At 40.5% G+C, this 23,931-nt stretch overlaps 1 protein-coding gene across 1 annotated transcript in view; it reads right to left on the reverse strand.

Annotated features, from left to right (window-relative positions):
- TRAPPC12 (trafficking protein particle complex subunit 12) overlaps positions 1 to 23,931 on the reverse strand; it is a 114,785-nt gene that overhangs the window by 89,547 nt on the left and 1,307 nt on the right. Inside the window, exons 2-3 of the mRNA XM_060187033.1 lie at positions 21,520 to 22,751; positions 12,571 to 12,687 (exon numbers count right to left, since the gene is read on the reverse strand). Coding sequence (XP_060043016.1) covers positions 12,571 to 12,687; positions 21,520 to 22,746 — 1,344 coding nt within the window. The 5' untranslated portion in view covers positions 22,747 to 22,751. The remainder of the gene's footprint in view (positions 1 to 12,570; positions 12,688 to 21,519; positions 22,752 to 23,931) is intronic.

The raw sequence follows: 23,931 nt of genomic DNA on the forward strand, positions 1-23,931 counted from the left end.
TTATTTCTCCAGCCTTAAAAAAAAAAAGTCTTTAGTTTTCTCTCTTCCACTCTCTTCTTGGATTTGCCAGAGAAGGTACAAGGATATGCCTCAGAGGGCTAGGGCCTCTTTGTTAAAAGAAGAATGTTAGAAGAGACAAGGGTTTGGGGCCGGGTGGTAGTGCACCTGGTTGAGCACACTTATTACAGTGCTCAAGGACCCAGGTTTGAGCCCCCAGTCCCCACTTGCAGGGAGAAAGCTTTGTGAGTGGTGAAACAGGGCAGCAGGTGTCTTTCTGTCTCTCTCCTTCTCTATCGCCCTCGCCCTCTTGATTTCTGGCTGTCTCTATCCAATAAATAAAGATAATTTAAAAAAAAAGAAAAAAAGAAAAGACAAGGGTTCATCTGTGTCCTCTTCACCACCACTCCACCTGCAGCCTACAGTGAACTAGGTAAGGTCTGAGTGAGGGGAGATGAAGGACACCAAAGGATGGACCATGGTGGCCCAATACAACATAGGATCTGGCATGGGCATTCCTCACCGCCCCCCACCATGGTACCTCTCAACAGTGGGATAGAGCTTTCTTCACCATTCTAACTCACTTGTTGCCTGAAATGATAATTCCTAATTTCTTCAGACTTTCTTGCTATTTTATCTCCTTGTTTCCTACCTCTTAGTTCCCCTTCCTGGGGGGGTCTTTGTCCACTTTCAATATTGAACGCAAGAAATGTTTGTTGTAGGGTTTATTTATTTTATTTAAAAAAGGGAGTCGTTAACAAAACCATAGGACACGAGGGGTACAACTTCACACAATTCCCACCACCAGATCTCCATATCCCATCCCCTCCCCTGATAGCTTTCCTATTCTTTTTTTTTTTTTTTTTTTTTTAACCACAGCACACTACTCAGCTCTGGCTTATGGTGGTGCGGGGGATTGAACCTGGAACTTGACGAAGCCTCAGGCATGAAAGTCTGTTTGCATAACCATTATGCTATCTACCCCCTCCTATTCTTTATTGTAGGGATTATTTAAAAAAATTAGAATGTAAAGTAAACCATGTAAAACTTAAAGCTCTCTGGAGGTAATCTTATGAAAATGTCATAATTACTGCATATGACATGTAGGATTTTGGTTTTAATATAAGAAAAAAAATCTAATTTAAATAAATATTATTTTTAAACTAAGAAATAAGATATAGACTGTACTTGAAAAGTTAAACATAGGCATTTGGCAACTTCCTAAAGACGTGAAAAATAGTCCAATAAAAATCACTCAAGTAACTAATAGTATGTACATAACTTTTCCCATCTCTGACTCAAAGGGAATCATTAACTCTATATATGATACCATTAAAGTGATTAAAATGTCCTTCTCCACAGGCTATGACATTTATTTTCCTGTAAATTACACTCTTAGAACACCCTGATATTACTTAAGAAAATACATTTAAAAACTTTTTCTAGTCTTCAGATGATAGGAATTATTTTAGGACATAATTAATACCAGGGCAAGATAATGATCTCTCTCTCTCTCTCTCTCTCTCTCTCTCTCTATATATATATATATATATATATATATCTCCACCTTAAATAAGTCTCCTTGTTAGAACTCTTAATAAAATCTTTATTTTTCAAGTATTTCCAGTGTAGGTAAATATAGTAAACATAAAATCTAGTAATATAAAATTCATTAACACCAAGAATAATCAAAGAAAGAAAAAAAAGATAGCCAATGGAGTAGTTACTTCCAATTATTGTGTGTGGTGCTGTGTATACTTTAAAAATTCATCATTTATCAAGTAAAATTAGCCTGATATAGCCTACTACTCATGTTGATGTATCACAGTAGTTAAAAAAAATAATTTATGGGCAGGGGCGACAGCATAATGACTAGCATAGGGAATTTAATAACTGAGGCTCCCAAATCTTAGGTTCAATCCCCTGTACCACCATAAACCAGAGCTGAGCATGCTCTGGTTTCTCTTTCTGTATCTTTCATTAAAATAAAACAACAATAACAAAAACATGCCAATCATAGCTAGATAAACCGAAACAGTTATCAAGACCCTTCCCAACAATAAAAGTCCTGGGCCAGGTGGTTTTACAATGAATTCTACAAAACTTTCAAGGAAGAGTTAATATCTATATTTTTAAAGCTCTTCCAAAATATTGAAGACACAGGATTACACCAATCTACCTTCTGTGAAGCCAACAATCACCCTGATACCAAAATCAGATAGGGACACACCAAAAAGGAAAACTACACAAATATCTATGGTAAACATGGTATAATATTGAACAAAATTCTAGATAACCAGATAAAGCAGTATATTAAAAAGATTGTACATCATGGCCAAGTGGAATTTATCCTAGGGATGCAAAGCTAGTTCAATCTACATAAATCAGTCAATGTGATGCAGCACATCAATAAAAGAACCAGGTTGCGTACCTGGTTGAGTATACACATCACAGTGCACAAGAACCCAGGTTCAAGCCCCTGGTCCTCCCCACCTGCAGGGAGGGAAGCTTTGTGAGTGGTGAAGCAGTGTTGCAGTCTCTGTTTCTCTCCCTCTCAATTTTTGGCTGGCTCTATCCAATAAATAAATAAATAAATAAAGATAAAAAAAGAATTCTTTTTTTAAAAAAAGAAAAACCAAAACCACATCATTATCTTAATAGATGCAGAGAAAGCCTTGACAAAATCCAACATCCTTTCATGATCAAAACACTACAAAACAAACAAACAACAACAACAACAACAAAAAACGGGAATAGGTGGAAAATTCCTTAACCTAATGGAGTCTATATACAGTAGACTTACAGGCAAGATCATACTCAATGGTAAGAAACTGGAAAACATTCCCACTTAGATCAGGTACTAGAAAGGGCTGCCCACTATTACCATTACTGCTCAACACAGTGTTGGAAGTTCTTGCCATAGCAATCAGGCAGAAGCAAGGAATTAAAGGGATATAGACTGGGAGAGAAGTTAAACTGTCACTATTTGCAAATGACACCCCACCAATGTGTCCTGGAGCTCTGCTACCTCAGAGCCCTGCCCCACTATGGAAAGAGAGAGATAGGCTGGGAGTATGGATCAACCTGTCAACAACCATATTCAGCTGGCATGCTACCCAACATGGATGGACAAACTATAAAACGGAGAAAGGAGTCTCTTCAACAAATAGTGTTGGGAAAATTGTGTTGAAATGCACAGAAGAATGAAACTGAACCACTACATTTAATAGACACAAAAATAAACTCCATTCTTTAAATTTTTAATTCATTAAAAAAATTAATTATTTATTTATATATTATTGGATAAAGACAGAAAGAAATTGAGAGAGGAAGGGGCTATAGAGAGGGAGCAAGAAACAGAAAGACACCTGCAGACCTTCTTCACTACTTGTGAAGTTTTCCCCATGCAGGTGGGGGCCAGGGGCTTGAACTTGGGCCCTTCACACTGTAACTTGTGCGCTTAACCAGATGTACCACCATCTGGGCCCCAAAATAAAGCCTAAATAGATCAAGGACTTGGATCCTAGACCAGAAACTATCAAATATTTAGAGGAAAATATTGGCAGCACTCTTTTCCATCTAAATTTTATAGGCAACTTCAGTGATACAAATTCATTTGCAAGGAAGACCAAAACAAAAATAAAACAATGCGACTATATCAAATTAAGAATCTTTTAGGGAGTCGGGCGGTACAGTACTGGGTTAAACGCATGTGGTGCAAAGCGCAAGTACTGGTTAGAATCCTGGTTCAAGCCTCTGGCTCCCCACCTGTAGGGGAGTCGCTTCACAGGCCACCGCAGGTCTGCAGGTGTCTCTCTGTCTCTCTTCCTCTCTATCTCTTCCTTCTCTCTCAATTTCTCTGTCTCTATCCAATAACAAATAAAAAATAAAAAATTCCCAAGTTTTTTTTTTTTTAAAGAATCTTTTGCAGTGTAAAACAAACTACCACTCAAAGAGACTCCTCCTTAGCAGTGGGAGAAAATCTTTTTTTGTTTTTTTCTTCCAAGGTTATCGCTGGGGCTCGGTGCCTTCACTACAAATCCACTGCTCCTGGAGGCTATTTTCCCCCCTTTGGTTGCCCTTGTTGTTGTTATTATTGTTGTTCTTGGATAGGACACAGAGAAATCAAGAGAGGAGGGGAAGACAGAGGGGGGAGAAAAAGATAGATACCTGCAGACCTGCTTCACCACTAGTGAAGTGACCCCCCTGCGGGGGTGGGGTGGGAGAGGAAGCCGGGGATGAACTGGGATCCTTAAGCCAGTCATTGTGCTTTGGGCCATGTACATTTAACCCACTGTACTACAGCCCTGCCCCCAGAGCATTTTATTTTTATGAGTCCTTTTAGCATTTCTTGTAAGGCCAGTTTAATGGCAGTGAATTCCTTAAACTATTACTGTTTGAAAAGCCCCCTCCTCCCTTCCTTTCTTCCTACTGTTCTTTTCTCCTTTCTTTTTTTTCTGTAACTGAGACTTTTAAAATTTTTTAATATTTATTTATTAATTTTCTCTTTTGTTGCCCTTGTCTTTTATTGTTGTAGTTATTACTGCTGTTGTTGTTGTCATTGTTGTTGGATAGGACAGAGAGAAATGGAGAGAGGAGGGGAAGACAGAGAGGGGGAGAGAAAGATAGACACCTGTTGACCTGCTTCACTGCTTGTGAAGTGATTCCCTTGCAGGTGGGAAGCCGGGGGCTTGAACCGGGATCCTTATGCAGGTCCTTGCACTTCGCGCCATGTGCGCTTAACCTACTGCGCTACTGCCCGACTCCCTTGTAACTGAGACTTTTATCACTTCTTCAGATAGTGAGACAGAGAGAGTTTTGGGAGAGGACTGATGATGATTAAGTGAGGGTGCTTTTGTCTGTGTGGTCCAACTCTTCCTTCAACTTTCCTTTTTAAAATTTTATTATTTTTTTAATTTTGGATAGAGACAGTGGGGAATTGAAAGGGAAGGGGGAGATACATATATAAACAGACTTAAGGCACTGCTTTACCACTCATGAAACTTCCCCTTCCAGGTGGGGACTAAGGGCTTGAACCTAGATCGTGTCCAGTAACATGTGTGCTTCACTGAGTGTGCCAGCAATTGGCCCCTTTCAAACTCCCAGTTTTCTAACCTGTTCTGTGAAGACACTGAACTGTATTTTTTCAAATATATCTTCAGAGAAAGTCTTTTAAGGTGAGATTTGAAAAGCTTTATCTCAAATTTACCTCAAGAGAAATTCTATAACGCAGAACAGTGACGTGTTTTACAGGATACTGACCACACCAGCTACCCACACACTGTTCTATAGCTACTCCGTGCTTCCTTCCTGCTACCCTAGGGTTCCAGAAACATGTTCGAAAGTAAATTAGAGGGAGTCGGGCTGTAGCACAGCAGGTTAAGCGCAGTTGGCGCAAAGCACAAGGACCGGCATAAGGATCCCGGTTCAAACCCCGACTCCCCACCTGCAGGGGAGTCGCTTCACAGGTGGTGAAGCAGGTCTGCAGGTGTCTATCTTTCTCTCCTCCTCTCTGTCTTCCCCTTCTCTCTCCATTTCTCTCTGTCCTATCCAACAACAACAACAATAAAACAACAAGGGCAACAAATGGGAATAAATAAATAAAATAAATATTAAAAAAAAAGAAAGTAAATTAGATTCGATTTTGATTCCTATCAGATCCTTTTCTCACAATGTCCCAGATTTCTGCAAACTGAGCTGAGCTTCTAATTGTGATTTCACATCCTTTTAAATCATTTGGAGATTGCTCTACTAGTTATTGCCAATTTTGTTTGTCTATTTCATTACTTTTTTTTTTTTGCCTCCAGGATTATTGCTAAGGCTTGGTGCCTACGCTATGAATCCACTGCTCCTGAATGCCATCCCTTCCCATTTTGTTGCCCATGTCGTTGTTGTTATTGTTGCCATTGATGTTTTTGCTGGATAGGAAAAAGAAAAATCAAGAGACGAGGGGAAGACAGTCAAGTAAGTGGGGAGCGGGGGGAGGGGGGCTCAAACCGGGAGGCTCGAACCAGGATCCTTATGCCGGTCTTTGCGCTTTGTACCATGTGCGCTTAATCTATTGCTCCGCCAGACCCCCTTCATTATTTCTTTATACAACTTTCTTCCTCATGAATATATATATATATGTCCCTATCTTTAAAACCAACATTCTGACTAGATCTTATTAATAGAGCAGCTTCTCTACTGGAGTTTGCTTCACCTATTTATTTACTCATTCCTTTATGTATTAAAACAAACAAAACAACTGGTACATTGCACCAAAGTAAAGGACTCTGGGGTGGGGGTGGGTCTTCATGTACGATGGTGGAAGGGGACCTAGGTGGGAAGGGGGGGTAGCTCTGGGTGGCTTAGAGTGTTTTGTAGAAAACTGACAAATTTTACACATGTACCAACAACTGTATTTATTGTTGGCTGTTAATCATTTATCCTCCCCAAAAATAAAAAAGGGACCAGGCGGTAGCGTAGCGGGTTAAGCGCACATGGCACAAAGCACAAGGACCAGCGTAAGGATCCTGGTTCAAGTCCCCGGCTCCCCACCTGCAGGGGGGGGGTCACTTCACAAGTGGTGAAGTAGGTTTGTAGGTGTCTATCTTTCTCTCTCCCTCTGTCTTCTCCTCCTCTCTCCATTTCTCTCTGTCCTATCCATCAATAATAATAATAGTAATAATAACAAAAATGATAAACAACAAGGGTACCAAAAGGGAAAAAAATAGCCTCCAGGAGCAGTGGATTCGTAGTGCAGGCACCGAGACCCAGCAATAACCCTGGAGGCAAAAATAAATAAATGAAAATAAAAACAAAACAAAACAAACAGAAAAAACACAACTTCGTAGCATTATGTACAGGACAGAATGAGACCCTAGAGCTTCAGTGAAGATGGTATAGTGTAGTGACTATCAGGGTGTTATCTTAGATTTTTAATTTCTGTGATTTTTCTCTGCCCTCACCCACAGTGGAGCCTTTCCTTTCTTACCCACGTTGGTGACACACCCTCTAGTTCACAGCTCTGCTGAGTGAGGATAAAGACAAACTAAGGGTCAGGGAAGTGACTCAGAAGACTGCACATGTCTTTTCATGTGTGATGCTCTCAATCTCCTGTGCCACATGAGCAGACCAAGGACAGAAACAAGTGGAACTCTGTGAATGGTGGAGTGGTGTTTGGTGCCTCTCTCTTTCTCTTTCTCATAAAAATGCAAAGTAAAAATTAGGCCAGGGAGGTGCTCAATAGCAGAATGCATGTGCAAAACCCTGAGTTTGAAGAAAATTTTTTAAAAAAGGCTAGAGAGGGCTTTTTCAATACCCAGTGTCTTCTGAAACCAGATTCCTTTGGTAGGACTGAAAAGAGATTTTTTTTCTGGACAGTTGAGGTGGGCTGGGGGTGCCAAAGAAAACTAGCAAGATATCTCACCTGGTAGGGCATATGCATTGCTGTTGTGTATGACCCAGTTCAGAGACTTAGTCCCCCCCCCCCCCCCAACCATGGGAAGTGCTATTATAGTCTTGTACAAAGCTCTAGTGTGGTGGTGGTGTCTGTTCCTCTATCTTTATCAGAATGATGAATAAATAAAACAACAGCCTGGAGTGGTGAAGTCATGAATGTGCAAAGTCCCAGGTTCACAACAGTAACAACACTACACACATAAAGAAGAAAAGGAAGGGGGGGAGGGAAAGAGGGAGGGGGAAAGAAAGGAAGGAAGGAAAAAGAAAAAGAAAAAAAGGAAGGGAGGGAGGGAAGGAAGGAAGGAAGGAAAAAGAAAAAGAAAAAAAGGAAGGAAGGGAGGGAGGGAGGGAGGAAGGAAGGAAGGAAGGAAGGAAAGGAGGGAGAAAGAAATCAGGTTGAAGAACAGCAGACAGGAAGCCTGAGCAGGAGTTTACTGTTTTGTTATTTTCTTAATTTAAGGGTTGTATAATCCAAGGACGGGAGAGTGGGAAGTCCAGTCTGGGTGGCTCAATCTCTTTAACAGCATTCCTTTAAGTCATCCTAATCCCCGAAGCTCCTAAAATAGAGCAGACTCCACAGAAGTAAACAAAATCTCCAGACTATCTAAACTCAGGAGAACGTTAAGAATTTTGTTGCTTTGTTAAATGTCACTATTAAAAGCAAGAATTCCTCTCAGTAGTTCTGGTTCAGGACTTTTGCTTCTCCAGCACAACTACTGCCATCTGCAGAATGAGGCTAGGCTATATTATATTCTTAACTTTCCAATCCTTTATTGTGTGGGTATAATAATAAAAAGGAAATAGAATTATTCTATTCTGAGTGTAACTGTAAATCTTCTGTGCAACCAAGTGACTTACACACCAATGTCATGAAACATAGATGATCATCTTTAAGGAGGAGCCTTGACTTGACCATGTACTGTCCCAAAATAAATGTAAAGGAAAACCCATGCTCTCTTGTAGCTTGGTTTACAAGCTAATCTTCACTTCTGGTTTAATAGGACTGCAAAGTTAAAGCCTCAATAAAGTATTTTTAAATATTAAAAAATATATGTATTTTATTTAGTTTATCTAGGTGAGAGAAATACAGAGAGACCAGAACACTACTCAGCTCTGGTTTATTGTAATAGTGGGCACTGAACCTTCGGGTTTGGAGTCTCAGGCATAAAAGTCTTTGCATTGCCATTTAGCTGTCTCCATTCAGCCACCAAGCTGCAGAGGCTACTATGATTCCATCCTGACCTCCCCGGGGAGATGACCTCACCAATGTGTCTCAGAACCTCACCTCTCCAGAACCCTGTCCAACTAGGAAAAGATAGAAACAGGCTGGTGTACTGCACCAAAGCAAAAGACTCTGGGGTGGGCGGAGGGGAGAATACAGGTCCAAAAAGGATGACAGAAGACCCAGTGGGAGTTGTACTGTTATATGGAAAACTGAGAAATGTTATACACTAAAATGTTGTTTTCGCCGGGCTGGCTTCACGGGCAGGTAACAGACGACCAGGGACTCATGGTTGAGCTGTAGGCAGTATCTCTTTATTCATGCAGGACGCAGCACAATCTCAGCTGAGCTAAGCTAAACTAAACTAACTAACTACAATCTTGTCTTTATAAATATACTAGCCCAGTAGGGTGGGAACAGGATGCCACGGCAGAGAGGGTGGAGAGAAAAGGGACTGGTGAAAATCAGGGTATGACAAGGAGAGGGGGCGGAGTAGGTGAGAATTCTACCACTAAACCACCAATGCCCTGGAGGGAAGGTGGTGCTTGTTAACAGCAGTTATGTAAATAGAATGAAGTGGTTATGTAAATAGAATAGTGTTAAGCAGGGGGGGATTAAACTAATGAAACAGAAGGGGTTTTTTAGAAGCATACCAACATTAAAATATTGTATTTACTGTCGAATGTAAAACATTAATTACCCAATAAAGAAATTTAAAAAAAAAAAGACTCTGGGGAGGAGGGTTTAAATCCTAGAACATGATGGCAGAGGAGGACCTAGAGGGGGTTGAATTGTTATATGGAAAACTGGGAAATGCTACACATGTACAAACTACTATATTTTACTGTTGACTGTAAACCATTAACCCCTCCAAAAAAAAAAAAAAAAAAAGACAGGTTGGTGGTATGGATCGACTTGCCAATGCCCATATCCAGCAGAGAAGTAATTACAGAAGCCAGAACTTCCACCTTCTGCACTCCATAAAGAGTTTTGGTTCAAGGGCCAGGTAGCACACCTGGTTAAGTGCTCACATTTCAGTGTTCAAGGACCCAGGTTCAAGACACAGCAGGGGGAAAACTTAATGAGTGGTGAAGCAGGGCTGCAGGTATCTCTCTGTCTCTCTTCCTATCTACTCCTCCTCTTTCAATTTCTTTCTATCTTTATCCAATAACAAAAATAAATAAATAGGGGGTCAGGCAGTGGGTTAGGCGCATGTGGCGCAAAGCACAAGGACCGGCGTAGGGATCCCGGTTCGAGCCCCCGGCTTCCCACCTGCAGGGGAGTCGCTTCACAGGCGGTGAAGCAGGTCTGCAGGTGTCTATCTTTCTCTCCCCCACTCTGTCTTCCCCTCCTCTCTCCATTTCTCTCTGTCCTATGAAACAATGAACAACATCAACAGTGGCAATAATAATAACCACAATGAGGTTACAACAACAAGGGCAACAAAAGGGGGGGAAATGGCCTCAAGGAGCAGTGGATTCATGGTGCAGGCACCAAGCCCAGCAATAACCCTGGAGGAAAAATAAATAAATAAATAAGTAGTGGTTCAGGAGGTGGCACAGAGGTAAAGCTTTGGACTCTCAAGCATGAGGTCTTATATTCGATCCCCGGCAGCACATGTGCCAGAGTGATGTTTGGTTCTTTCTCTCTCCTTCTATCGTTCTCATAAATAGTAAAATCTATAAAATAAATAAATAAGTAAATAAATAATTTTGTTCCATACTCCCAGAGGGGGAGAAATGTTAGGGAAAGATGACCAGAGGGCTCTGAACTCCAATTCCATCTGGACCCAGTGAGAGAAGAGGATTCGGGCAGGGGTAGGTAGTATAATGATTATGCAAAGAGACTCGTGCCTAAGGCTCTAAAGTCCCAGGTTCAATTTCTTGTACCACATCATAAATCAGATCTCATTAGTGCTCTGGAAAAGAGAGAGGGAGAGAATAAGAGAGAGGGAGAAGGGGGGGCAGGGAGAGAAGGGGAAAAAAGAAGGGCACTTCACAATAAATTTCTAACCCCCTCAACTCTCATAGCTATAGGAAAAAGTATTGTTTCAAATGTAATTTGAACCTTCTGGGTGGCTTCCTAGGCCCATTATTTATTTACTGAGTGATTGACTGATAGACTGGGAAACTCCACAGCATTGCTCCACCATTCATGAAAATTTTCCTAGTGTCATCCACAGTGATTCCATACAATGCTGTTGCTCAAACTTAGGTTCTCACATATTGTAAGGCATGTGTTCTACTGGATGGGTTATCTCCTGGTCCCTCTAATCTCTTTTATGAAGGTTGAAATGCTAATATATCTTCTTCTGACTGTTCACTTAGTCTTATTAGCATATGGATAAATGTACTGTTGAAAAATAAGACGAGAACACAATTTCACGTACTCAGTAGGGTGCAGAAATATTGTCATTCCCAAAATCAAGTATAAATCTCTTTAATAGCTGGTGCCTTTGACTATGCTTAGATATGGAGACACAGTTTTGTTAAGTCCACAGTTAGGTGATTTACAGGAATAGTTCTAGAATATGACTGAGCTTAAACTCGAGAAAAAAACATGAGACATAGATATCTGAAAGCATTTCCAGAGGGCTACTTTAGGATTCTTGAAAGGAAATTTATACATAATCTTCTTTAATAAGCTAGAAAGCCAATATTATTCAAGCTCTCACATAGATTCTAAAATTTACAAAAAAAAATAATAGTTTACTAGAAACAAATCAACCTGTACAGCAGTGATCGATCACTCTATTGTAACACATTAAAAAATGTCTATTAATGGAATTCACAGGATAGTTTATACATGTGGTTTATTTATTTATTTATTTATTGGAGCCAAGGCCTGATGCATATGCAGTTTTACTCTTCCTGGGCCACTGTTTCATTCAGAGAGATAGGGAGAGAAAGAAAAGGGGAGACACCCGAGTTTTCCCCAATGTCATGGCACTTCCATATAAGTACTGGAGCTCGAAACTGAGTTGCACACAAAGTACCCAAAGAACTTTGTGGTCCCTACAAGGACTCAGAAGTTTGCTCTAGGCTGGGAAAATAGCATACTGGTTATTTATGCAAATGACTTTTATTCCTGAAGCTCTGGAGATCTTGGGCTCAGTTCCCAGACCACTATAAGCCAGAGCTAAGAAAAGAACAGAAAGAAGAAAAACAAAACAAACAAAAAATAACAAAGAAACAACCACCACAACAAAACAGAAAGGAGAAACACAAAGTAAAATTTGGACTGACTGGGTGCATTGCATCAAAGCAAAGGACTCTGGGGAATATGGACAGGGAGGGGAATGGGGGCTGGGGAAGCTTTCAGGTCCTGGTACACAATGATGGGAAAGGACTGAGGTTGGGGCTGGAAGTGTTTTATACACACCTATCATGGCGACATGAGAAACTATACACATGTGCCAACAACTGTACTTTAAATCATTAACCTCCCAGTAAAAAGAAAATGAAAAAAATTGCTCATTTAATAGTAAACTTAAACCAAGTCAAGAAAACAATATTTAAAAAATACATATAAAAAAAGAAATATAGATTACTTCTCTTTAACATGTCCTTGAATATTCTGATTAAATATAATACAATATTTCCAATATTAAAAATATTTACACCTAGTTATTACATACGATTGAAACCTATTTTAATCAAAGTATATACTACTTCAAGTAATTTGATTATTCAAAATAATGTTTTTTTAACTATTAGACTTAAAATAAAAGGAATGCTAATATGATGCTTTTTTGCTGCATAGCGCTAGTATCTAATCCAACAAAATTCTATTTATGTACAGGAGCTTTGGCTAATATATTCAAAGCAATTAACTCTAGGGAAATATTATGAAAGAAGGCAGAACTTATCAAAAACACAATACTGAAAATCAAATACACTGTTACTTACAATTAGCTGTTTCAATCCAACAAAAGATTGTTCTACTGAGTTGGCATTTAAGACCTGTCTCTTTGCTGCAGCTTTTTCACCCAGGAAGCGAACCATTAAGTCTTTAACTGCATCTCCCTTGAAAGAATGTAAGAAAAATATGTCAAGACAATAAAATGTTAATTAAACTCAGCTAACCAGAACCCATTTCTTAGCAGAATTTCTTTTTTCTCTATTGGTGTATGGAGGTTACAGTACAGTAAAACTTCAATTAACCAGATATTTCAGCATCATGATAATATATAAATGAGTAGTTTAGAACAGCTCTATTTTGGGGGAGAGGAAGTGGTAATTTATCAACACTCATACCAGACTTAACAGGTGCACCACACCAGAAGTGAGCTTTTAGGTGAGGGGCTTGGGAGGGCCCTGAATGTAAGATGACAACACTGGGGTCAAGAACTGGTGGTCATGGTGAAGAGTTTCATGGCTTGCCTGACTAGTGCTATGGTGGGCAGGTCTGATGGGTGCTGTCTCCAAATCCTCCCAATCTACTAGTCTGAGCCTGACTAAAAGAGGGTAGTGGCATGGGGCATCTATATTTCCTCAAGGGTTAAGTCCACTTCCAAGCCCCAGGAGAGAGTGCTTTCCTCATAGGTGCTTCTCAGCCTTGCTTAGCTAGGGAAGGGTCACATGAGTCTCTACACAAGGAATTTCATCCTCATGGCTTGACTCTTCAGGTTAGATCCACCTGTTTATAGGGATGAAGGACTTAAGAAGTGGTCCAAACATGCTACTTTATAGGAAAGATGGAAGGGCAAAATGAAGAGGAGAGAGTGACAGAAGAGAAGATAGTATCAGTGGCCTAAAATGACTGGGGACATCTTATGAGTTGGCAAAACATGGAAATGAGTCAAAGACAGGCCCAGATACTCAGTGTTTCTCAGTCAGCATGCGTTCTTGCAAGTAAAGGAGAGAGTTGGGAGTCACCAAATCTAATAATCATCAGGATAGGAATGCTATGCTGTAAGCAAGCTGAGAAAGCTGGGAAGACCCACAGGCTTTAGTGCTGTTTAGTGGCCCTGTCATAGGATAAAGACACCATAGTTGATACACACCATGACCAGATCTCATCTGACCAACCACAGAGCAACTGTGGGGTATAAGCAATGAAGCAGGGAAACCAAGGTTGAAGACAAAGAGCTATAATGATAGAAGGTTCAAAAACAACCCTCACTTTCAGGGGTGCCATTGCCTGGGAAAGGTGTCAGGTTGGGTGCAGTTCTTAGGTCACTGAAATGCATCAAGACAGGGCACATGTGGTTGGGCACACAGGTTACAATGGGCAAGGACCCAGGTTTGAGCCCCCAGTCCCCACATGCAGGGGGGAAAGCCTCACAAATGGTGAAGTAGTGCTGCAGGTGACACCTACACCTCACCCAAGACTTGCTGAACTTTCTGCTGAAATGCAGTTACACAGCCTGAGGGCAAATTATCCTTTCTAGCACTTTCTCTCTGGGAAAATGAAACTACCCGAGCAAACAATACTCAAACAAAAATAAAACAAGTCCCTAGGCTCCCTCTTTATCACCCCCTACCCTCTCAAATTCTGGCTGTTTCACTTCAATAATAAAGATAATAAGAAAGACAGGACACAGCCCCAAGGTGACTTGGCCTTTTGTGACACTCTTGATGTCCTGTCTAATGACCGCTGACAGAGGAGCACAGCACAAAGGCTCCTGGGAACTATGAGGAGCTGCTGGGAAAAACCAAAAACAAAAGCACAAAAACTAGGCCAATCTTCAGAGTAGATGGAAAAATAAGGCCCATGTCTCTTCATCTCAGTAAGTAAAAGTCTGCTTTCAGTGTCATGGGATACGAATGTTGATACATGGGTGACAACTCTGAGTAACCCATGGCTGAGGATGGAGAGGAAAATCAATATGGATGTGCACCTTGCTCAGACTTCATGACTATCCGAGGACCCTTCTATTTCTCTACCCTTGTTTGGGAAAACAACGGGAGCAGAAGTAGTCCCACTTATATGCAAGGTTACTTTAATCTATTATCTGCCAGAATGGTGACACTTATACATGTCACCCTGTAGAGATATGAGTAGGTTGTAGCAAGCTCTTGAAGCTGTCTGTTGCTCCTTCCATTGAGGAAGAGAAGGTGACAGCCTGGGGGCAGTGGGAATTCCAAGGTCATGTCTGGCTCTGCCCCAGCACTAAGTCTGGTACTCAGAGGCCAAGTGACACATCTGACATTCGGACCAAGATCTAGATGCTGTTTCATGATGTTCTTTTTCTTTCAGAAACTAAGGTGAAATGCTTCAAATGCCAGGGCTACAGAAGTGGCTAAGTAGCCTAGGAGGAATAATTAAAGGGCAGAAGACAGAGAGCTCAGCCATATGGCTCCATAAAGCTTTGTGTAACTATAACTCCAGTCAGACAAAGAGCATTAGCGGAGCAGGAGGCGCCATGGTGTAGCAAAGGGCAAAATCAAATCTGAATGTTGCAGAGGGAGGACAGATTTAACTCCTCTATCCTTGCAACATGCTCCATTAATTAGACCACACTGCAAAAAAATTTTTTTTGGTCCTTAAGATTCTCTTCCTTAACATTTTAGTTACCAGAGGAAGCTCCTGACTGCCACAGAGCTCACCTGTGAAGGCCTCTGGATGTGACAAAAGCTCTCAACACAAGCCCAGATCTGTCACTCAACTGAGGGCAATTAATTATGATGCAGGGTCATCACAGCTTTATTGCATGTCCTCCTATGGTTCAAAGAGTTAAGCTGCAGCATCTGGGATGGGACACATCTAGAATCCAAAGGAGAACTTGAAATCAGTAAAGCTGTAGGTGAGGGGCCACCACATTCAATGCCAAGGAGAGCTTAGGGAGGTTACCTGAGTCCTGGCACAGTGATAAAGTCTATCCCCCATCTCACTCTCAGGCAGAAGTTGAAAAACAAGATCAAAAGAGAAAACACAAGTAGAACCTGAACTGGAGTTGCTGTATTGCACCAAAGTAAAAGACTCGGGGCGGGAGGGGGAAGAGTACAGGTCCAAAAAGGATGACAGAGGACTTGTGGGGGCTGTATTGTTATGTGGAAAACTGAGAAATGTTATGCATGTACAAACTATTGTATTTACTGTTGAATGTAAAACATTAATCCCCCAATAAAGAAATTAAAATAAATTAAATAAATTAAAAAAAAAGAAAGTCTATCCCCATTAGGATGTGCTTATGACAAAGCTGGTTCTCATCCTGCTGCCCCTCCTGCAGGGTAGGGGCAGTTCCAGCAGTCCGTTTTACTGTTTATTTTAATAAACAAAGACATAACAGAGCCTACAGAAGCTGACTGATGGTTTTCACTGTTTGGAAGACCTAAAGACACAAGTGGTCTGAAGGGAACTCACTAAAGCCACTAAAAAGACAGTGACACCGGGGGTCGGGCAGCAAAGTCAGTTAAGCGCACATGGAGCGAAGCGCAAGGACCAGGATCTCGGTTTGAGCCCTGGCTCCCCATCTGTAGGGGAGTCACTTTACAGGAGGTGAAGCAGGTCTGTAGGTGTCACTCTTTCTCTCCCCCATCTCTCTCCATTTCTCTCTGTCCTATCCAACACCATCAACAACAACAATAAAAAAAAAAGGGAGTCCAGCGATAGCGCAACAGGTTAAGCACAGGTGGCTCAAAGCGCAAGGACCCGCATAAAGATCCGTGTATGGATCCCGGTTCAAGCCCCCTGGCTTCCCACCTTCACAAGCGGTGAAGCAGGTCTGTAGGTGTCTTTCTCTCCCCCTCTTTGTCTTCCCCTCCTCTCTCTATTTCTCTCTGTCCTAGCCAACAACGACAGCATCAATAACAACAACAATAATAACTACAACAAAACAACAAGGGCAACAAAAGGGAATAAATAAACATTCAAAAAAAAAAAAAAAAGACAGTGACACCTACACCTGACCTAAGACATGTTGAACTTTCTGCTGAAATACAATTGTGAAGCCTGGGGGCAAGTTATCCTTTCTAGCACTTTCTCTCTGGAAAAATGAGAAAACAACCACCTGAGCAAACAACACTCAAACAGAACAAACAAGTCCCCAGACTCAAAGCACATGGGGGAAACTGCAGCCCTCATACAGTGGTGGTAAGATGTCAAATGATGTTAACTATTTTGCAGAAAGTCTGGACTCTGCTCAAAATTCTAGACAACTTAAAAAATTTTTTTTGTATTATCTTTATTTATTGGATAGAGATAATCAGAAATCAAGAGGGAAGGGGAAGATACAAGGAGAGAGACAGAAAGATACCTGCAACACTGCTTCACCACTTGCAAAGCTTTTCCCCTGCAGGTGGGAAACTGGGGCTCAAACCTGGGTCTTTGCACATTGTAACATGTGCGCTCAAGCAAGTGTGACAGCCCAGCCCCCAGAGTTACCATATAACCCAGTAACTGCACACCCAGATCCTCAGGAGAAAAACAAATATTCACAGAAAAATTTATATAAAAATGTTAACAATAACAATGTTCATAAATAGTCAACAGTGGAAACAACTCAAATGTGAAGAATGGATAAGCCAAATGTGAAATGTCCATAAGGAAACTTACTTGAAAACAAAAAGGAATGAAGTACTGACATATGATGTATCATGATAGGCAGCAGAAAATATTATGCTAAGTTTAAAATCTGGTTATTAGAGGTCACATGTTATAAGATTCCATTTGTTGAATGAAGTTCGTAGAATAGGAGAAGCCACAGAAATATAAATTAGATTAGAGGTTAACTGGAGCAAGGCTAGGTATGAAAACTGAATGCATAAGGGTAAAAAATATTCACTGTGGTTCTATGCTGAAATGCTTAGAACAAACAAACCACTACCACTATCACCACCCAAAATCACTGAATTAGCTTGTACGCAATAACAGAACAATTTAAAGTGAAGCGATGTTCAATGACCTTGGGTCCATACTCCCAGAGGGATAAAGAACAGGAAAGCTATCAGGGGAGGTGATGGGATACCGAGTTCTGATGGTGGGAATTGTATGGAGTTGTACTCCTCTTACCCTATGGTTCTGTCAATGTTTTCTTTTTATAAACAAACAAAAAAAAGTGGGTGATGTTGAAGAGGGTGAAAACATTTTTTTGTCTAGAAGTATGTCCAGTGCCATATTGTGGAACAGGGAAGAAAACACAAGACTGGATCAAATCTCTGTTGTCTCCCTGGGCATAAGACAGCCAGGCCACTGGATTCTTTTACAATGTTGCCAACATGAACAAAAGCATCACTTGGTAGAGGAGACACTGATAAGAGTATTTGGAGAATCTCAAGAGAACATCCTGGGAACAAAAATAATCTTTGCTGGCATTTAGAAGAAAGGGAAAAAAAGAAGTCAAAAAGAGTGGAGTTGATAGCTTTATCTCAAAAAAGTTACCTAAGAGTAATAGGTGGCCCTACCTTACTTATTAGAAAATAGAAATGCCAGGAGTTGGGCAGTAGCACAGTGGGTTAAGCGCATGTGGTGTAAAGTGCAAGGACAGGAGTAAGGATCCTGGTTTGAGCCTCCTGGCTCCCGACCTGCAGGGGAGTCCCTTCACAGGTGGTGAAGCAGGTCTGCTGGTGTCTATCTTTCTCTCCCCCTTCTGTCTTCCCCATCTCTCTGTCCTATCTAACAACAACATCAATAATAACAATAATAACTACAACAATAAAAAGACAAGGGCAACAAAAGGGAAAATAAATAAAATTAAAAAAAAGAAAATAGAAATGCCTATGGCATTTTAACATGTAACACATGTAAATTGATTTCACATATCAGAATTCAGATCATGAATGGGTGATTGAATATTTTTGTTGAGTAATGCTTTTTTAATTAGGATTAGCTTATGGATAAATGAATAGGATCAATACTTTGAACCTGGATAATCCCAGTTCAGCAACGGCAATCACTGTTTTCCCTTTCTAAAGATATTAGATTTGAGTTGTTTAACATTTCAGGGATGCTTACAGAAGATTGGTCTTGGGGCAGGGTGGTGGTGCACCTGGTTGAGCGCACATGTTACAATGCACAAGGGACCCAGGTTCGAATCCCCGATTCCTACCTGCAGGGTGAAAGCTTTGCAAGTAGTGAAGCAGGGCTGCAGGTGTCTCACTGTCACTCCCCCTCACTATTTCCCCCTTCCCTCTCAATTTCTGGCTGTCTCTATCCAATAAATAAAGATAATAAAAAAAATTAAAAAAAAAAAGATTGGTCTTACTGATGGCTAGTTATGTTAATAAAATTAAATGCCCTGTAAATCTCTTTACTGTCTCAGAACAGAGCAAGATTCACCTTTGTTTCAAGTTGTATTCATTAGTCTGGCTCATTAGCAAGGAGAGCTGAAGATAGACTGGCAATGTCTATCTTTTTGGTCTCAACTATGCCAATTCAATTAAAATTCTCTTTTCTAATACAATTCTTTTGCCTAATGAAAGATATTAGTGTGATTTATGTATAATATCAAATACAGAATATTAATCTTATAGATGTTAAAGCATCTGTAATGTCAGATGCTTTCCAAATTCAGTGTAACAAGATGGAGTAGCAAATATTATGAATTATTTACTAAGTATCTTCTAAAATTCAGAACTGTCTATATAGTTATTAAAAATATAAACATCTGTAGCACTACCATATATGTATGACTGGTAATGGAACTTTTGCCAAGTCATTAAAGAAAATATACCACTAGAATAAAATTGTGAATTATGTGATTATAAGGCTCAAGATAATTAGAATCACAGATCATGGTTTTTCTAAAATAAACGAAACAAAACATAAACACCCTTGCCCCTCATTGAATTATAAGTTAAATGTGTGAATAGCATGGCATGTGAATTACATCTCAGTAAGGCTATAAAAACACAACCAAAAACAACCTTGAACCTCTTTTTCTGAGACTCCAAATGAGTCAAAATTGAGAATGCTTTAAAAAAGGGAAATCAGATTTAGAACTAATAAACATGGTTTGAACTGACCTCTCCATATCTTCTCTAGTTTACTAACATGCAAATATCTCTATCTTAATTGTTTGGTAATTAATGAGAGAGATATCCAAAATACCACTCAGGCATGAACTCAACTCACAGTTGAACTCAGGATTACATGCTTTTAAGTCTCCTGCTTTTCCACTGCATTACTTCCATATTTCAAGGATTCCCCCCACCTTTTTTTTTTAATTAGCAATTCAATATTGTCAAAGATTCTTTAGATTGGGAATATATGAAAGGAGAAAAGAAATACAATGAACAAGAGCTGCCATAGTAACTTCATCTTCTACCTGTAATGGAGTAAATGATCTTGGAAGCACTGTCCTAATATAATGAACTCTGGGACAATTATTTTTCAGATATATAAAAGGACAGTGACCTGAGAAAAAGAGAAAGATGAGTTGGGTTCTTGAACCTAAAGGTATCTCTGAAACAAGGTGCAGGAGGGACTCCCCCCTACCGTCAGTAAGGTACAGAAAGCTTGCTTAGGTGGAAGTCAGAGAGGTTGAGAAAGCTGGAAATCTGTGGATCAGAGAGTTGGAAGGAAAAGGTCAAGCAAAGGTCATGCTCTGGCAATCTACATTGGGGCTCCCAGGTCTGCTGCTGAATCTGAAACTGTCCATGCACAGGCAGAAACGACAAAGGGGCTACTAGATGAGTCCTTCTTCCAGCTTACACAGGGCTGAGAGATTTTTGAGTTTGACAGCATTGTGAAGAGCTCTTGCTGAACACCAATGCACTGAGTACATACTTCAGAAAGATCACCTGAGAGTAAAAGCTACACTAACCTCACACTAAAAGACTTAAGAAGAAACCTGAGTGGTGGTGTAGTAGATAAAGCATTGGACTCTCAAGCAGCAGGTCCTAAATTCAATCCCCAGCAGCACATGTACCAGAGTGATGTCTGGTTCTTTCTCTCTCTCCTCCTATCTTTCTCATTAATGACTAAATAAAATCTTAAAAAAAAAAAAAGAAACCTGAAAGGTATCAAATTAATCTGCAAATAACTTACCTGCCTGCCAGAACAAAGCGCAAGTCTTTTATTGCAGGAAGGTGACAAAATATACTCAACAACATGAATCCCACAATGTCCAAATCTGAGTTGACAACAACACATTTAAAAAAGCAGACACATGTGACCAAGAGGAAAAAGTCAATACAAATAGATCCAGAAATTAAAGATATAATGGCAATTTCAAAAGAGAAGTTTAAGACAGTTACGATAAATGTGCTAAGAATCTAAAGTAAAACTTGAATGCCGGAGGAAAGAAACATTAAAAATGACCAACAGTGTCATTGGATGCCATCAACTATAAACTAAAAGGTTTAAAAATGAAATGTAGATGAGCTTAAAGATACGGTGATGAGAAGTTAACACTGCAGTATCGAGAAAGAGAGAGAAAAGAAATTTTGTGCTCTGTTTCCAGACAGATCTTTAGTGGCTTCTTTGGCAATATCAAACAGTATTGAAATTCAAGCCTCAGAAGTAGCAAGGGGTGTGTGTGTGTGTGAGAGAGAGATGATGTAACACTGCTGATCACAATGTTTCCAGACTGATGAAAACCCGCAACCTAAGAGACCCAAGAGAGTCTATGAATACCAAACATACAAGAAAACCAGAAAACACTATGAAGGTATAGCACAAGTTTGCTGAAAATCAGTGATAAAACCTTACCAACAACCAGAGGGAAAAAAATCAGAGGTACAGAAGAGCAAAGATAAGATTTACTACAGACTTCACATCAACAATGACATAGCCAGAAGACAAATGGAAGGACAGCTTTAAAGTGTTGAAAGGGAAAAAAGCACTGCACATAAACATGGACACAGTGTGGTAACATATTTTGAAGAGCTGTGAAATTGTACTTCTAAAATATATATATATATAGTCTTGCCAGCCAACATCACTTCCACTGGAAAAAAAAATGCTGTGCTTACCTGGATGTTGTCGAATTTGAGGCCTGGCATGGTGAGGTTCTCCTTGTCTATGAACACTGTGCTATACTGCTGGGTTGCAACAGAAATCAGAACTTCCCTGGTCCCCTCACTGGGCAGCCAGGCATCACTTCTTCGGTCCATTTCACTCATGCTTAGGGCTGTGGCAAAGGGGTCCTCACTGCCTGCAAAGACAGCCTGGATCTGTGAGAATGGTTTGGGAGATTGAGCCATTTCAAGAGAAGCTGTTGAGATGCTTGATTCGGATCTGGTCACCCCTGGGGAGTAAGAAGGACCAGTAGAACCTGGAGACTGCTCTCCCACTGGAGTTGTGAGTGAGGACAACTGTTCTGGAACAGAAGTGCCTGCGTTGGGGTTACTGACGGAGATGAATGTGGAAGTGGTAAATGAATCGAAGAAGTCCGCAGCCACGGAATTAGTGTTGGTCGTATCTCCAAAAAAGTTACTTAGGCTTGGGCTTGGCTGGACCACTTGAGGAGGAGTTTTGGTTGCTGCATCACTGGCGCCACTGAAGCTGGGAGATTTCACCATCTGAGATTCAAACCCATCCCGTAAGAACAGGGGTGACTGGGAGTCTGCCGGACTGGCCTGGCTGAAAATGGTGCACACAGGGATGGACTCATCGTTAGAAGACTGTCTGGAAGACAGCTCTGACACTGATGTCTCAGAGTGAACCTTCTCATCCCTGGGTCCCAAGTCCTCTGCATTTTTGTTCTCAAATGCAGCCTCATCTTTTGCTTCTTGCTCTGGGTCTTCTTTCAGGGACCCTCTGCTGTCAGGGGTCATATCAGAGACATCCTTAGGGGTATCATCCTCATCACTTTCATTGCCACTGCTCAGAGTGTCCAAGGCTTCCTTATCCTCAGTATTTTCCAATCTGGGACCAGCACTGTCTTCTGCAGGCTCCACGATGTCATGCAAACAGCCGAGGTCACCTGCATCATCTTCACTATTATTTGGAGAGTCAGAAATGAGGACACTCTCCATCATGTGCTCGTTTAGCTTATCGACAAAATTATTAGAGTCTTCTGACAGGGTCTCATTCTCTTCAGACCCAAACTCGTCTCCACCAAGATCAATGGTCTCCTCATGATACAGAAGCTGCCCCTGCTCTTCTGAGGGCACCTGTGGAGTGCCATCCTCAGCTTGTCCCTCAACTGGCCTGGACTCCTCTATCATGCTCTTGTTGGACCCACTAGCATGCTCCATGTTGGCTAAAACAAAGATAGGTATGAGTTAACTTCATCATCTTTCTATTTCAGTTTAGTAGGAGGATTTCACCTTATGTTTTATTCAAAAAAATAGTGTATATATATATATATATATATATATATACACACACACACACACACACATATATATATATATGTATGCCATTATACATTTGTCCAAACTTATAAAAAGGTACATCAAGACAAGAACTTAAAAGAAATGATGTGCTTTAGGTTGATAATAACTCAACAACGCAGGTTCTATGATTACAACAAATGTCTTGACGGGGAAGGGGAGACCTTGAGGTTAGGAGTGGGGGATACAGAGGGCATATAAGAAATCTCTGTGCCTTATGTTACAGTGAACCTAAAACTATTCTAGATAATAAAAGCCTATTAAGGAGATCAGTGATATAGTGAAATGGTTTAAATTCAATTGATTATTATTTTTTCACTATCCATTCATTAACATGGCAAAAAGTACATAACATATTCTTTTCTTTTATAGGATAGAGAGAAATTGAGAGAGGAGGTAGAGATAGAGGAGAAAGAGAGACACCTGTAGTACTTTTCCACTGATTGTAAAGCTAGTGAAGGGACTGGGGTTCAAACCTGGATCCTTGAACACAGTAATGTGTATGCTCAGCCAAGTGCACAGTAACCCAACCCCTACATAGCATAAAGCTTATCATCTTAAATATAGTTTAGAGGTATCAACTATTCATATTGTGCAACCATCACCACCCCGCACCTCTAAAGCACTTCTAATGTTACTAAAACCCTACACTCGTTAAACAACAATTTCCCCTTTTTTTCCCCTTCCTCCAGCCAAACCATCACCTTATGATTTTATGAATCTGACTACTATAGGTGCCTCACATTTGTGGAATCACACAGAATATGTTCTTTTGTGTCTGCTTATCTCAGCACAACAGTTATTAAGGTTCATCCATGAGGTAACATGTCAGGATTTCTTTTTTCAAGGCTGAATGACAGCATGGTATTGTAATGCCACACTTGGTTATCTGTTGATGGACATTTGGGTTGTTTCCATGTACTGGCTATTATGATAATGCTATGGACACTGTCCACTTATAGCTTCACTGTAAGTAAAGTGACATTAAATGGGATGGATATTAAGTAGTAACTAACACAAGATGCTTTTTAAAGCTGTGATGAACTG

Source organism: Erinaceus europaeus, chromosome 3 (genome assembly GCF_950295315.1).
Source record: "Erinaceus europaeus chromosome 3, mEriEur2.1, whole genome shotgun sequence".
Lineage (NCBI taxonomy): Eukaryota > Metazoa > Chordata > Mammalia > Eulipotyphla > Erinaceidae > Erinaceus > Erinaceus europaeus.